This window comes from Cyprinus carpio, chromosome B24 (genome assembly GCF_018340385.1).
Source record: "Cyprinus carpio isolate SPL01 chromosome B24, ASM1834038v1, whole genome shotgun sequence".
Taxonomy (NCBI): domain Eukaryota; kingdom Metazoa; phylum Chordata; class Actinopteri; order Cypriniformes; family Cyprinidae; genus Cyprinus; species Cyprinus carpio.
Window position 1 is genome coordinate 14,512,093 of NC_056620.1, and position 16,250 is coordinate 14,528,342.

The following is a 16,250-nucleotide window of genomic DNA, read 5'->3' on the forward strand; positions in this document are numbered from 1 at the left end:
TTCACATACTGAAATTCATGATGCAATGATCAAGATGATGCAATGAACCTGCATGCTGCAGCACAGCTAATTCAGCATAGTTATGAATTTTCCACAAAAAAATCCTGACAACCAAATTTCAAAAATCATTAAAAAAAAAGCCATTTACCTTGGGTATTCCAGCGATACTGCTCATCGGCTGAACTGCAAATAAGAAAAATAACAGTTGGAGTCACTCTCACATTCATATTTCTCACACTAGCATGTATAAGCACATTGTACAAAGCAACTAAAGTAAATCCTGCTAGAAAAAAAAGACAGATTATATCCTTGCTCAATAAAAATATGAATTTCCTAATTTCTTTTTAATTATAATGAACTGTTATATTTTAAGTTGAACGAACAAGCACAGACAAGTTGAGTTACATTAGATTTTTTAATTTTTAGCTTTGTGTTTTAGTCTCATCTACTCTCTTCCCAGCATGCACTGGGACATAAATAATTGATATGGTTGCTAGTTTTATTTACATTGTTGTTCATGATGTTAACATTTAGTAAATGGTCTTGTGACGAGCTAGTTCCCATATTAAAATGATCCTTCAAATGTGTTTAGGTTGAATGGCATTTTAAGGTATTTTCTCCTCATGAGTATTCATGTGATATTGTTAACAGACTTGAACACTTCAATCCCCATGACATTTTCTCAGAAAACAAACCATACAAAAACACACAAAGAAAGGGAACACTTTGCATACTCTTATTTTTACAAATGTTGATATAGGCAGATATAATAATAAGTAATATCAACTTCACATATTACGTTTAGTCAAGATATTTACAGTTTTTTTTCAATTGCTAACAAGTGTTTACCTATACTTAAAGTACTTTTTCTAAACTCTTAACACAGCAACAAACCTACATCACACAATTAGCCAAATAGTTCAGTTTCTGGCCAAAACCTTCTTGTTAAATAAATACAAACTCTACATTTCAAAATGCTGAATATCTTTTTCTACATATACTAACTCTATCAAAACTAGGGCTTGCATAGACTAGTCGACCACTTCAACCACTAGTCGGCACTGTCGGAAACAATTGACTACTCAAGCATGCATTAACCATATTGCATGCACAGAGTTTGCAAGTACGACGTGAATTTTAGGATTACAATATTGCATGTAGCTGTTACTTTCTATGACTTTATCCATGTTGCATGTAAAATTAAAATATGTAATTTAATAATTAGGGGTGTGCCCGAAGCCGAATACTTTATTCGGAATGGCACAGATAATGGCTTCAAAAACGAATAACGGACAAGGAATAATTCTGCCTGAATATTCGTCTGAAGCTGGCACAGTCTGGTGTTTGCTAGATAACAGTTGAGCCAGGGGATCAGCGCAATTTTATACACAGACCTCTAAAGTCACGCAATAGAATAGAGTGTGAAGTGAATGAATGTAAACTTTATGAATGAAAAGAGCGCAAATCAAACACCGCATTGCTGTTGCCTCTCTGTGCATCTCTCAGAAATTAGAGCTTGGCAAGAGTGATATCACCTATAATAATAAATCATACAGGTTCTACTATTTGTATATAATTAAAAGGGAATGATTTAAACCTTAGGCTATGATATGAAACAAATTAATGGAATAAGCACAGCGCTCTCGCCAATCAAACAGCCGGGTTGTGCATCTCAGTCTTTCAAAAAACAAACCAGTTCTCTCTCAAGAGTAGGCTAATAATCAGCTAAGATACAGATAAATTTTCTACTCGGCCTACATGTTTGCATCTTTATCTTTTGCTGGTTTGCGTGGCAGGCACACGCACATTTGTTTAGTGAAGTTCAAAAAAGTCTTGCTTAAAGAGTTCTGCGTAATGAAAATGTGCGGATTAAATTAATTCAATCATGTTCAAATGATCACTAAACGTTTGTCATGACATCTCTCTGCTTGCATGACAAATATATTTTTAGAAATTAATAATTATTTTTGTTTAACATGGCATACTTGTTCAGTGATAACTATGAAAAAAAAAGATAGTCATAACGGTCTTATCAAGTAACTGTATGACGTTCCACCTGGTTTTATCTGAATGCAGATACGAATAATTTAGCGATTGTTACAGATACAAATACAGATACAAATACTGTTACATGAAAATTTAAATGTCATTTCATAATTATAAAGTTTTGACAACTTACATATGTAATTGTTGCATTAGGCTATGAATTAATAAGCATTTATTGATATGTCTTTTCTTTTACAGTAGAATGAAAGTATTTTTTAAATAAGAAATCGACTAACAGAAATCAGTAGTCGTGCAACCCCTAATCAAAACAGCTAACCCAATTCAAAATCGAGTCATATGGACAAAACATTAGCACTACTTTTCTATCCAATAGGAACATATAGTCAATCATAGCACAGTGACTGTCAAAATACTAACAGTTGATGGCTTTACAAAAACTGCATTTCTCTCTTGTACATGTTTGACATACATGTTTCAGTTCTACCTGCATATAGACAATATAAAAAGCCATTGTTTTTTTATAATTTAGTTACCTTCAACTGAAACCCATTTTACATTTTTAAGTGTTGAAGGTGTTCATTCTTAAACATACTGTCTAAAATTGAATGAGACATTACTTTATAGAATGTACAATAGAAAAAATAGGGTCCTCTATGCAGAAATTGGAACCTTGATTGAAATTGCTCTCCAGTGGGTGGGGGTTGGATGTGGATGGTGCCCCACGGTAGCTGATGCCAGTGATAAACAAAAATTACAACATACATGGCCTTTGGTTACCATGCAAGCTTGTTTCTGTCACAGGATAAAAAAGTAAAAACGGTAATTGTGAACTTTTTATCTCAGACTTTATCAGAATTGTGAGATAAATTCACAATTGCAAGAAATAAAAGTAAGAACTGTGAGATGAAAAAAAAAACTCACAATTACCCTTTACCAGTTTATATTCTACGGCAGAAATAAGCTTTCATAGGTTCCACATGTGTAAGATGGAAAAACAAACAAACAAACAAACATAAAAATGCACAGTCCAGCACACATTTTTACAACTCCCTTACCTCTATTTCTGATCGAACAACTGATCCTCCTCCCAACTATTCATCTCCCTTTCCCAGCCATTATTTTCTCTCTCTCTGATTCTTTGTGTTGTTCCGCATCCACAAAACCAATTCAAAGAGATCTTTTTTTATTCTATGTTGATGTAACTGAAAGAGCATCAACACCTGACTATTCCTCCAACTGAGACTGGAATCAGCTATTTCTAAATATTTTAGTAATCTGTTACTTAAAAATGCTTATCAGTTGTTATAATATTTTATCTAGAGATATTTTTTTCAATTCTTTTGAGTTGCTGTTGTTGCAGAAGTAGAGGCTTTACACTATATTTAAAGTTTGGAGCATTAGACCTTCATTTCTGTCATGCTGTGTTTAAGCATTTGTAAAAATGATAAGATCTATGATTTTGGTATCGGGTAAGCTTATGTGAAAAGAAAATTTAAGTATTTTAGAAACGTGTTAATTTACTGAATATTGTGTGAAAACAACATGAATTGTGTTAAAGGTATGGTCACAACAGACTGATGTGCTAATTGTGTATAGTGTTTTGAAAATGTGACTACAGATTGGACAAAAGGATGTTAACAACTGAAAAAAAAAAAACTGTAAACTCAAAAGCCATGCAAACAATTACATTCATTTTCTAAGTTCACTTTTACAGTGTAAATACTATTTGTGATTCAAGCTTTGATGTTTTTTCTATCTGCCTGCCTGATACAGTAGAATTGAGATGTAAGAGAATAATTGCGAAACCCCTAACATCTCTCATCTCATAACAACCCAACATCACTGGCAGGAAACTACAGCAGGCTGGGGTGAACCGAGGATGCCACTTCACACGAATGCAGATGTATTTTCCCTCTCTCCCAGATCTCGGATCAAAGGTTAACCGGGAAAATGCTTCCCACCCTTTAGACCATCATTATTATAAAGATTTCCTATTTATACTGAGAAAGAATACAAATGACGTCGTACAGGCACATAGTGGGAATGAGACTGGTGCAGAATATTGGATTTCCTGGACCATGATCGATGCTGCCGGTGCCTGGCTGGGCCAGAGGATGGAAAAAAGAGAGAGAGAGAATAGGGATGGGTTGGCTAAAATCAGCTCTGCTGCGGTTGACTGCCCATCTACTGAATAGACGCCTTCAGGCATAGCATGCTGTGACCCATGATCCTCTGCTGCGGCAGCCTGACAAACTGTTAGAGGGTTTCCTGCATTGAAAAAAGTCTATTTATCAGCGGTAGATCTCTGCACTAGGCGTCATAGAAAAAACTGTGTGTGTTTACCAGCAAAACGTCCTATCCCCTACGGAAAACTCTTCTGCTGCCCACCGCTGTCCTCCATCAACAGACAATCAAGGCCATTTATTCATTCAGTCTATCCTACGGTTACGTTAAACAGCAGGTATTGGGAAAATATACTTAAAAAAGTGGAAACGACTAGGGTGACATTGGAGTGACGAGAATTGTTTACAGCATGTGTCCTTGTTCAAGGACCAAGGTGATCGAGCTATAAACTATAAACCGCAAAGATGTCTGGGTCATTTCTGAATCTGAATGTGGAAGAGTCTGCATTGTCACAGAAGTGTTCCAGTAGATTTTGCATGAAAACATTTATTTATGCTTTAAAATACACAAAGATACATGAAGGAGACCTGTTTCGTGTGTAGTGAATTTAGGAGCATGTAAATAAAAGATCATGGCATGAACTGAGGGAACTTAGAGTTGGTTTTTGTTGTTCTATACTTTTCATAACCGAAAAAACAGCAACTATTGTTTTTCATGATGTTCGGTTCTGTTAATTGTTCTGTTAACTGTTCATCTTCTGATGTGATACTGTACTAAAATATTATTTTGTTATGCCACTGATATTTAAAGCTAGTAATTGTTTTCATGAAGTGGCCAGTAATTGATAAATGATAGATATCAAAATTTTAATAATCTTGTGAAAATAAATTAAGTGTGAATTAGATACGTTTAAAAGTGTGTCACTTTCGCTCACCAATGCTGCATTTATTTGATCCAATTTTTAAAATGACCAATCGTTTCACTAGATAAGACCCTTATTCATCGTCTAGTATCGATATTTTAATATATTTTAAAATATAATTTATTCCTGTAATGGCAAAGCTAAATTTTAAACAGCAATTAACTGAGTCTTCATTGTCACATGATCCTTCAGAAACCATTCTAATATGGTGATGCTTATTAATATTTTTGTGGAAATTCTGTAGCAATGTAAACATCTCTACAGTCTCTGTTGATCAATTTTATGCATGCTGAAAAAAGTAGTAAATTATTATTAAATTATTATAATTGTATACCATTTTGTAAAAAAATAAATAAAAATAAAATAAATTGTTTTAAATGCCTCAAGTGAGCATCATATGGCACAGTACAGTGTGAAAAATGGATGCTCTTTTTTAAATTTGTTAAATATTAATTTAACAGTGTTATTAAATTATTAAATTTAATCTAGAGGTCTATATCATCTACATGTAAAAATAGGGGAATACATAACTAACTACTCCACACTAAGTAATAATAAAACACCTCTAATATCAGTGGATAACCATTACAGTACTGGTATATTGTAAATTCTTAATGCTTTTCACGTACAGTAAATCTATAGCGCCACAACAAAATATCACAACATAATATGCAACAATGAACATACTTTAGGCAGGTTTAGTATGCATCACAAAAAAGCCGGTTCTTTTTAAAGGAATACTCCACCCCAAAATGAAAATTTTGTCATTAATCACTTACCCCCATGTCGTTCCAAACCTGTAAAAGCTATGTTCATCTTCAGAGCACTATTTAAGATATTTTGGATGAAAACCGGGAAGCTTGTGACTGTCCCATAGACTGCCAAGTAAATTACACTGTCAAGGTCTAGAAAAGTATGAAAGACATCATAATAAAACTCCAACCACCATCACAATCTCAATCTTAATAATATAAAATAACACTAATACACTATAAAAAAAAAAAAAAAAAAAATAAAAACAACAATTCTTGTTCATCTCCTCTGTGTCTCTTGTTTCGCGGCTGACACAGAAGAGTGTTTGTTGCTATGGTGATGCAGAGAGACACAGAGGAGACGAATTGTTGAATGAAGTTATTTTTGTTTTCTTAGCGTACAAAAAGTATTCTTGTCACTTCATAACGTTAAAGGAATAGTTCACTTTCAAATTAAAATTTCCTGATAATTTACTCACCCCCATGTCATCCAAGATGTTTATGTATTTCTTTCTTCAGTCGAAAAGAAAATAAGATTTTTGATGAAAACATTCCAGCATGTAGTAGACGTCATGGACTCCAAACGGTTGAAGGTCAAAATTACAGTTTCAGTGCAGCTTCAAAGGGCTATACCAGACGATGAATAAGGGTCTTATCTAGTGAAACAATTGGTCATTTAAAAAAACAAAAAAAAAAATTTGTGCTTTATAAACACTTTTCTCTCCCTTCTGCCGACTGTCAAAACCGGAGGCCGCTCCGGTGGATGATGTAGCATGTCGGAGTTGCGTGATTAGTGACGAGCGCAGAGAGAGAACAAAACAAAACGCCATTCACGAATTAGAAGCACAAAACGAAGATTTATTATGGTAAATGTCAGATGATTTTGATATAAGCCAAGAGGAGACTGGTTTTCCTTTGCTAAAGTAAGGAAACGTTGTTTCCTTTTCTCCTACATTTCCCAGAGGCGCACGCGTGACCCATACGTGCTACGTCATCTGCCGGTTCCGGTTTTGACAGTTGGCAGAAGTGAGAGAAAAGTGTTTATAAAGCATGTAAATATTTAATTTTTTTAAATGACCAATCGTTTCACTAGATAAGACCCTTATTCATCGTCTGGTATCGTTTATAGTCATTTGAAGCTGCACTGAAACTGTAATTTTGACCTTCAACCATTCGGAGTCCACTGAAGTCTTGGAATGTTTTCATCAAAAACCTTAATTTCTTTTTTCGACTGAAGAAAGAAATACATAAACATCTTGGATGACATGGGGGTGAGTAAATTATCAGGAAATTTTGATTTGAAAGTGAACTAATCCTTTAAGGTTGAACAACTTATGGCAGATGTACTATTCTGACGATGTCTTTCATACTTTTCTGGACCTTGACAGTGTAATTTACTTGGCAGTCAATGGGACAGTCACAAGCCTCCCGGTTTTCATCCAAAATATCTTAAATTGTGTTCTGAAGATGAACAAAGCTTTTACGGGTTTGGAACAACATGGAGGTAAGTGATTAATGAAAAAAAAAATAATTTTGGGGTGGAGTAACCCTCTAATGATTCAGTCAATACTGTCAAGATCCATAAATCAGTCTCAAACACTTAAGTTGTCAGTCTGAATCAATCCAACAAATCACTGAGTCATATACAAAATACCTACAAAAAATTACCAAATACATATAAAATCACAAATAAAATAATGAAAAAACTATAAGAAGAACATGAATGATAACATATGACGACAGAATGTTTATTTTTGGCTTTAAGGAATCAGAACAGTAGCTAGAATCATTCAACAACTTATAATTCCCATCCCTACTCACATGGCAAACCTTATGAGACAAAAACCTTTCTTCAACTTAATTGTTTCATGATATAAGTAGGATTATGCCTACAATATGCTCATAAAATAATGAGGCTTTTCTACAGAAATAGTGAGATGGCAAATTATACACACGTACAGCAAGTTCTGCCGAGGGTTTAGTGAAAGGCCTCAGCATGAACCCCATGAGGACGTTTAGCGCTAGTGCGCTTGGGGAAACTTTACCTCTTATGAACTTGCGTTTGAAACCAAGCATAAAGAATGCAAAGGATGGGAGAAAGTTCTCAGCTGACAAAATTATTTTTTCAGCTGCTTGTTTATACAGATTTTTCACTTTAAATAATGCATGAGTCAGGCGTCTGAATAATGAAAATGTTGACTTGTTTGAATGGGAAATGGTTCTAATAATCAAAAGCTACTTATATAATTGTGTGCGGAAGGAATGAATGAAAGCGCCTGAAATTAAATGGTCGTGTGATTCAATAGAAATGCTTCTCCTTTTGTGCCGTTGCTTTGTCAACATTTGAGAGAAAATGACGTCAAAGCATAAACCCCATGCGACAATTTAGATCATTCCTCTTCAGAAAGTCGTTAAACTCTCTTAGAGCCAATCAAATGCGAGGACCGGCGTCAACTGTTGTGTAATGCTGATTATTTTACAGTGGGCCAATATTTGAAATAGCCTGTCTCTCAAACACACTTCATCACACCAACAAATCACTTCCACTCCTTATGGCCTGCGGTTTCATTTCCAAGAGGCTTTAACACACAACGAACTCCATGGCCTAGCAGATTTTAGCTCGAGATGCTGTCACACACCTTCTGTTCAGATGGATGCGCCGGAGCCAGACGCCAGAGAGTAAGGCAGCCAGAACCAGCAGCATGACTGAGGAGCCTGCAGACCTGTGACAAGGCTTTTAATTGCAACCTGTTGGCAAGTGCAGACGAGCACAATGCCAGAGACAAATGCATGCTGGGTTGCATGCAAGTGTCAAACAAGGCAAAGGAGGTGCATTATGGCACTTAAATTTGATAAAATGTCATCTTCGACAGAAATGTCAACAATTCTGCATAACATTAGGGTTGCATTTTTTTTTGGGGGGGGGGGGTATCACATTGGGATTAGTTTGCTAAATATTGTGATTTTAACTGCAATATGATATTTTTTTTCCTTTTTATGCCTAGATAAAGGCAAAAAGTAAAAAACTAAATCAAAAGCTAGCAAGTGTTGATTCCTCTCATTAGTTATATTACTAATAAGATGATAATATAAATAATAACGATAATAATAAAGACTTGCTAAGATATGTTTATAAGTAGTAGTAACAGTATTATTACTATTATCAATACTGATAAAATGAAAATATTAAATATATTACATGGATACATTATAAAATGAATATTATATTCAATGAATAATAATAATAATAATAACAACAACAATTATTATTATTAAGACATAATATACTATTAAATTAATAAAATATTTTAATATTATTATTATTATCATTTATATTTATATTTAAGATGTTTATTATTAGTATTATCAGTGTTATTACCTTTATTATTACTGATAAAATATACAAATAAAATATATTATATGTATACATTATAAAATGAATATTATATTCAATTAATATAATATTTAATAATAATAGTGCTGTCAAGCAATTAATTGCGATTAATCGCATCCAAAAAGTTTTTTTTTTACATTATGTGTGTGTACTGTGTATATTTATTATGTATATATTAATACAAACACATGCATGTATATATTTAAGAAAAATATGTTACGTTTATATATTTTAATATATTTATATATGATATAATTTATATGAATATAAATATATACGCGTAAATACATGTAAATATTTTCAAAATATATGCTGTATGTGCGTGTCATATATACACATAATAAATATACACAGTACACAAACATATATTATGTAAACAAAAACTTATTTTGGATGCAATTAATCGCAATTAATCATTTGACATCACTAAATAATAAATATAATAATAACTATTATTTTATAATGAAGACATAAGATACTGTTTAAATTAACACAATGATAATAATAATGTTATTATTATTATTTATATTTTTTATTATTAGAAGGATCAATATTATTACTATTATTAATAATGATAAAATGAACATACTATTGATTTTTTTATTGTATGGATATATTATAAAATGAATACAATATTCAATTAATATTATATGTAATAATAATAAGTATCTTATTTTTCCAGTTTTATTATTTTATTTTTCCAGTTTTACATTACAACAGTAATATATATCTGTCTTAATTTATTTATTTTCATAGTCTTTCAGTTTACTGAATTGCACTAGGCCATAGCACAAATTCGATTTTATTTTGATCATTTGTGCAGCACCAACACATATAAATGCTATTTGTGCCGTTCTCTCCCTGTAAATACTTGACACCATAAAAGCAGTCAAGTCTGACGCACTAAACCATCTGTGGTGTCGCTCTGCCTTGATCCTCTTGACTGACCACGATGAGTGTGTGTGTGTTCTCAGATCACAGCAGGCCACGGTCCATCAAGACACCACACAGAATTATAGAGTTGCCTAATTCACTTAGATGGATCAGTACACCTTCTACACCCTTCTTTACAGCTGGTCCATTTGGAAAACCCTAGTTACATCACAGATTTAGCAGGGCTCTGATAACTATCTGCTACACGGGCCTCCAAGCAAAGATGTCCTTCAATAAAACATTACCCTACCAAATCTAATAAAGCAGCCATAGTCAGAATAAAAGATGAGACACAATTAACGCCGGACAAATATAACCGTATCAACTGCAATAAAATGGCACAGCTAAATCAATAACAATTACCGCAAGACTGCGCATCCATACATTACACATACACTAGACCGAACTAACTGCAATATTAACCTCATTACCACAACATCCATAGTGTAAACGTTGACATCCATCCCCGATGGGTCCTAACAAGAAAGAAATGTATCTTCACTCAGCCAAAACCCAATGACTCTCTGCTTGCCAACGCTGGGCATCTTGGATAACTCTTCCAGAAGTCTTGAATAAGATACAAACCCTCTCATTCATGTCTTTGTGGGAATTAGATTCAGTGGACTCCTTCCAGAATGCTTGATTAGAGACTTTAATTACCTTCTGCTGCCAGTTCAATTGAGGGGGGCACTTCTTTTCGATAGGAAAATCTGCCACATGGCATCCTGCTTATGTATGGTTATGTGCCAAACGCTGCGTTCCCATGATCTAAATACCCAGAACTGTACACTGAGTAGAAGTTGTTATGAGAACATTACTAGCTATATTGTTATTGTTACACTGAAAATATTTGGAGTCAGGGCTCCAGACCAACTATTTTTACTAGGAGCACTGTAGCCCCTGACTGAAAATCTTTAGGAGCACAAGCAGAAAATTTAGGGGCACACCTTAAATCAGCCTGCAACGCAATCGATTTCAGATTTTCCACATTTCAACTGTATTACTGACAAATGCTTTGATAATAAATATACTTAACTCGGAAATTACAATGTGCAGTATTCTCTTAATTTTAGAGGGATATGACAAAATAAATAAATAAATAAATATAAAAAAAAAAAAAAAAAAAAAAAAAAAAAAAAAAAAAAAAAAAAAAAAAAAAAAATATATGATAAAATTACTATTGTTTTGCATTAATAAGTGCATTAAAAAAAAAAAAATACACATTCATTTTTTATTTCATGTTTATACACATTTGACAGTAAAGCACTAAGCTTGAGTTGGGAATCTTATAAAATTTATATTATTAACGACAGTAACATGCAAAATCAGATTTTTATGTAGGAAATGTATATAATGTACTATAATGTACCATTGTTCTTCTATAGTCTTATATGGAACTGACCAACATCTTCAATGATTATGAGCACTTTGGACATTTATGAGCACAAAGCACTTTTCTTACTTACACAAAAAAAGCAAAACTCTGACAAAATCTGATTTCTTGATGATTTGATATTTTATAATAGTGGTATTTTTATAAATGTTATTTTTTAATTTCAAAATATAAAGGAGTAAATATAAAAGTATAAATGAATGACTAATAAGCCAATAAGTGCTCATTGGCTGCCATCTACAGGTTATAATGGTGATTTGATGTATTCATAAGTATATTTTGGTCATCCCATTTAAAATAACATTAAAATCAGATCATTTTGGAGCTTTAAAGTGCTGGAAACATTTATGTTAAATGCTTGAAAGTAAGTGAAATCTGCTTGAATTTCTCTCTCAAAAGGTTGTACAAACCCTGAAATGAATGATCTATGAAATGAATGTAATAACATTAGTCTATTTCTGCCACAACACCATGGTTACAGTTAGCATTACTGCTTCTGGTTTTCTGCGTCAGCACTATTTGATCTGTTTATACACAGATTTCTGTGCAGAATTTGAATGTATCTTACTAAATCTCGCGACAATCATTATTCATTCGAATTAAAACACTTCTCACTGGATCTCGCAGCGCTGTGCTGTAACGGTGTCACGAAATCAACTTTGGTTCCGAGGTAAAGCTGTTCTGAGCTCGGAGCAGTTTGTTTGCATTGCGGTCCGAACTGATAAATGGTCCGCGCTGAGCAGCTCAAACAGGTAGTGCGATTTAGTTTAGCTTTCATTTCGTTTGCTGTTTGCTGTTTCTCATATGCAACATAAATGGCAGCGCATACGAGTTGAACAACATGGTGGTCGCGCCTGTGCGACAGCTAACAAAAATTAGTCTGGAGCCCTGTTTGGAGTAGAAAAATAAAAACTCACACAGAAATTGCAAGGAAATTTCACAAATAACTACAAAGAAGTGACAAGTAATGCACTGAATTAAATGTGAAAACTAAGTAGAAAGACTGAAATTTTATTTTCTTGTAAAATGTACTCCAATTATATTTGCTGTAAATTACATCTTACAAAAATAAATAAATACATTTTTACAGTGAAGTTTTGAGAGCATTAAAGAAATATTCAATTTTTAATAAAGTTAGTCAATTGGCAAAATTTGCAGCATAACATAAAAGAAATATTCATTGCCTGATTCATTGTTTTTTTCTTGCAAAACTGAGCAACTTAACATTTCAAGTTCAACAAAAGTTAAGCTCAATAGGCAGCATTTACAGCATAAAATAAAAATTTATTTTGACATCTCCCTTTAAAAAATCATTCATTTTAAAATGCAAGCTGTTTCTGAAGCATAGCCAAAAGATACTCAAAGAGGAAAAAAGGTGAAAATACAAGATAATCTAGATTTTAAAATAATAATAATAATAATAATAATAAGGTAATTGAGTTTTTTTTTCTTACAGTTCTTCTCAGATACATCTCAAAATTCAGTTTATGTTGCATTTCTTTTTTTTTCCTTTTTTTTCAATATAAACTCAGAATTGCAATAGAAAAGTATGAATTGGGAAATAAAAAGCCACAATTAAATACCACTAAAAATATTTTACTTTTATTTTATTTATCCTGAAAACGGGCTTCCATAACAATCATTAGCTTGTCAGAAAAGAGACTAAATAATCAAGGCTTAATAGTTAATGCACGGTATATCAAGTGCCATTTGTTTGCCATCACTCTTCCAATTCCTGCAAAAACATCAACAATAAAAAAGACTGAATGCCAGCCACAACACAAAGCAAAAGTTATTGTTACCAACACTCAACCAGTAGTTTTTCTTTTATTTCTTCAAGATTTATCTTTGTTTTTTTTTACCCTACATACAACACATAACTCAAATTCAACAAACTACTTACACATTCAAAAGGGAATCTAAGTATTTAACGAATGCTGAAGTCTGAAAATACATGAACCTGAAACCCTACAGATAACCCAGATCTGTCATGCGTCACACTGGGGAGGCATCAGGCTAAAGCAATAATGACAAGTCTGAAACGTCTGGCCCCTTTACAAGCAATTAAAATCTGCCTGCCATAGTGCACTATTTTATCTTTAAAAGCATCTGTATCAAAGATTGGTCTGTAGCTGTGGAGAACAATATTTGGGGATTCCATATTGATTGCCATTGATGAAGTGACCAAATATGAGTCTATTATCAAACAGGCAAAGATATTCATCTGCAGAAATAAAAGTAGTCAACATCCAAACAACTTTTTCTCTGTGCTGTGTGAAGAGAGTGACGCTAGAACGATGCAGATGAGAAGTATTTATGGAGAGGAAGGAAAACCATGCTTGACTGCTTTGCTGCCTTCTTGCATCCTGAGATGAAAAATGAAGTTTTAATTTTACGACTCAATCAAAATGGAGCAGAAACAGCTAACAGGCAGTCTATTTGTGTACCCTTCAGGGATGCTCTTTGTCTGCAGACTCACATACAACACACACACAGTCCTGAAGAAGCCATTATGGCACTGATGAGAAGATATTAATTTCTGACAGGACACACACATCCGGCTCATGTTTTCCTCCACCTATATGGCACGTTTCAAAGGAAGATGGCAACCTTTCAACTCAGCCTCAGACTTCACATCCTGTTGCTAATGGTCACACATGCCCACATCACCGGAGGATCATTTATCTCCGTTTAGTAACTCATTAGTGTAACCAGACATCCGCAATCTAGTGTCCTGTCCCCGGCTGAAGCTGTCCACGGAAATGTCCCCACTGTTTACTGTGCTTAACAATATCTAATGGGACAGAACATGCTATATGCGGTAAGAAAAGGCAGTATGATTATGACTAATCAGTTTCCATTATACTTTACTGATTCATGAAATAATTATTTAGACGATATGTTATCAATACAGTACAAATTACAATGAGAACAATTTATTATTTGCTATATAAAATTTTTATTTCTGTTTTCTTAAATGTTATAATTTAATATTTATAAAAAACTAGATTACATTTTTTTAAATAAATAGCTATTAGAGTTTGTTATATGTTTACATATACTAACTTGTTTAATTTTCGAAAAGTATATATTAATAATATTATATTGTAATAATATATTTTTATATATAATAAACTATATATTTTTAAAACTATTAAGATATACAATTTTTAAATATTATTTATGCTTTATGGTTTAATTACAATAACTTTGTTTATATGTTGTTCACTTTATAATTAACTTTTTATATAGCAAACTAGATCACATTTTTATTAAATTATTAGAAATCATACAATAGTACAATAGTTATACATGTAGTTATATACGTATGTGCGCTTTACACACTGTGACGAGTCAGCTGCCTCCTCCCTGATAATCACCGGCACCCCGTCCTAAATCGCCGCCCTTCACCAGGCTCCCGATAGGAGTGGGTGTGGGAGAGAGGAGGGGCGCTGGACGACTCAGGGCTGGCGGCGTGTGATGGGGCACACCTGAAGGAAATGGAGCCTCATCACCGCCGCTGTTTAAAAGCCCAACGCGCCTCTCCTCGAGAGACCGGTCTCTTTCCCCGTGCATGCACACTGGTGTCCTCGTGGGTCCAGGAAGGGTGCGTTGAGGGACTCCCGCGCCACCAGAGACGTGAGCTGCCGGACCCGCGGTCCGGTCGAGAACCGCACCCCGTCTACACGGCCGTCGGGCCAGGATGCCGGGCCGTCCATCCCCTGCAAGCGCCGCGGCCAGCGAGGAGGATGAAGCCGCTAGAAGAAGCCGCCGCCCCTCGCGCCCCGGACCGAAGAGGGGAGCGCGTGCGGCCGCCGGACTCCGCCCCTTACCTGGACCCTTCCTCCATGAACACTGCCAGACCCCCACGAACCCCGCAGCACGACGAGGACACCAGATTCCCTGTTGTTTTGGAGCACTCTTCCCCTTTTGGACACTTTATTCCCCCTTTGTTTGGTTTTTCTGTTAAATAAAAACCTCTCCGAGGCCTGACGCCACGCCCACTGTGTCTGTCGTTGGCTCGTCCCGTCACAACACATTATAAGTATAATGTAAGTAGTAAGTATAATGGTTATGTATGGTTATATATGTTGTTTATATACAAAACTAAACTAAAAATGTATTCTGTAATTTCAACTTAAATGTAAATTAACCATATAGCTTGGAAACAGTAACTGGGAACAAACGAAAGTGCTGTTGTTGACTACATGCAATTTATACTAGAATGATATACTAGTTTTCATCAAAGTACTACATTTACCAAAGTAAAATTACACAAAACTGGAATTGGCTTCATTTTTCATCTTTAATAATAACAACATTGACCATTTCGATGATATATTAACCACTGAACTTGAAATCTCCTCAGTTTAAATTTCAAAATCTAGTCACCTTACATTAGAGTCTCTCTTTCTTTGGAAAACTCAATCTCGGGTCACAGAGAGACAGAGAAAAGAAAAGAGATAGAGAAAGATAAGTGCGAAGTGGAGTCCCAAGGCGAGTTGTCAAGAGTATATGTGAGAGTCTGAAGTTTATTTTCTTGTAAAAGAGTCCACTGCCTCACTACTAGTGACAGGGTTATGAGACATGGCAGCCTGTAGCATGAAGATACAGTATGCATAAACTTCAGACTGCAAAAAGGCGGAATCACACACACCGCTGAGGTTTGGGAAAGGCAGCAAGGGTGGTTAGGAGGTGGGGATTTGGGAATAGATCTTATTGTTA

At 34.4% G+C, this 16,250-nt stretch overlaps 1 protein-coding gene across 4 annotated transcripts in view; it reads right to left on the bottom strand.

The window, feature by feature from the left end:
* ctnnd2a (catenin (cadherin-associated protein), delta 2a) overlaps positions 1 to 16,250 on the bottom strand; it is a 318,097-nt gene that overhangs the window by 170,459 nt on the left and 131,388 nt on the right. For all 4 annotated transcript variants that reach the window (XM_042752176.1, XM_042752179.1, XM_042752178.1 and 1 more), the window contains one exon: positions 149 to 183. In XM_042752176.1, the coding sequence (XP_042608110.1) occupies positions 149 to 183 (35 nt within the window). The remainder of the gene's footprint in view (positions 1 to 148; positions 184 to 16,250) is intronic.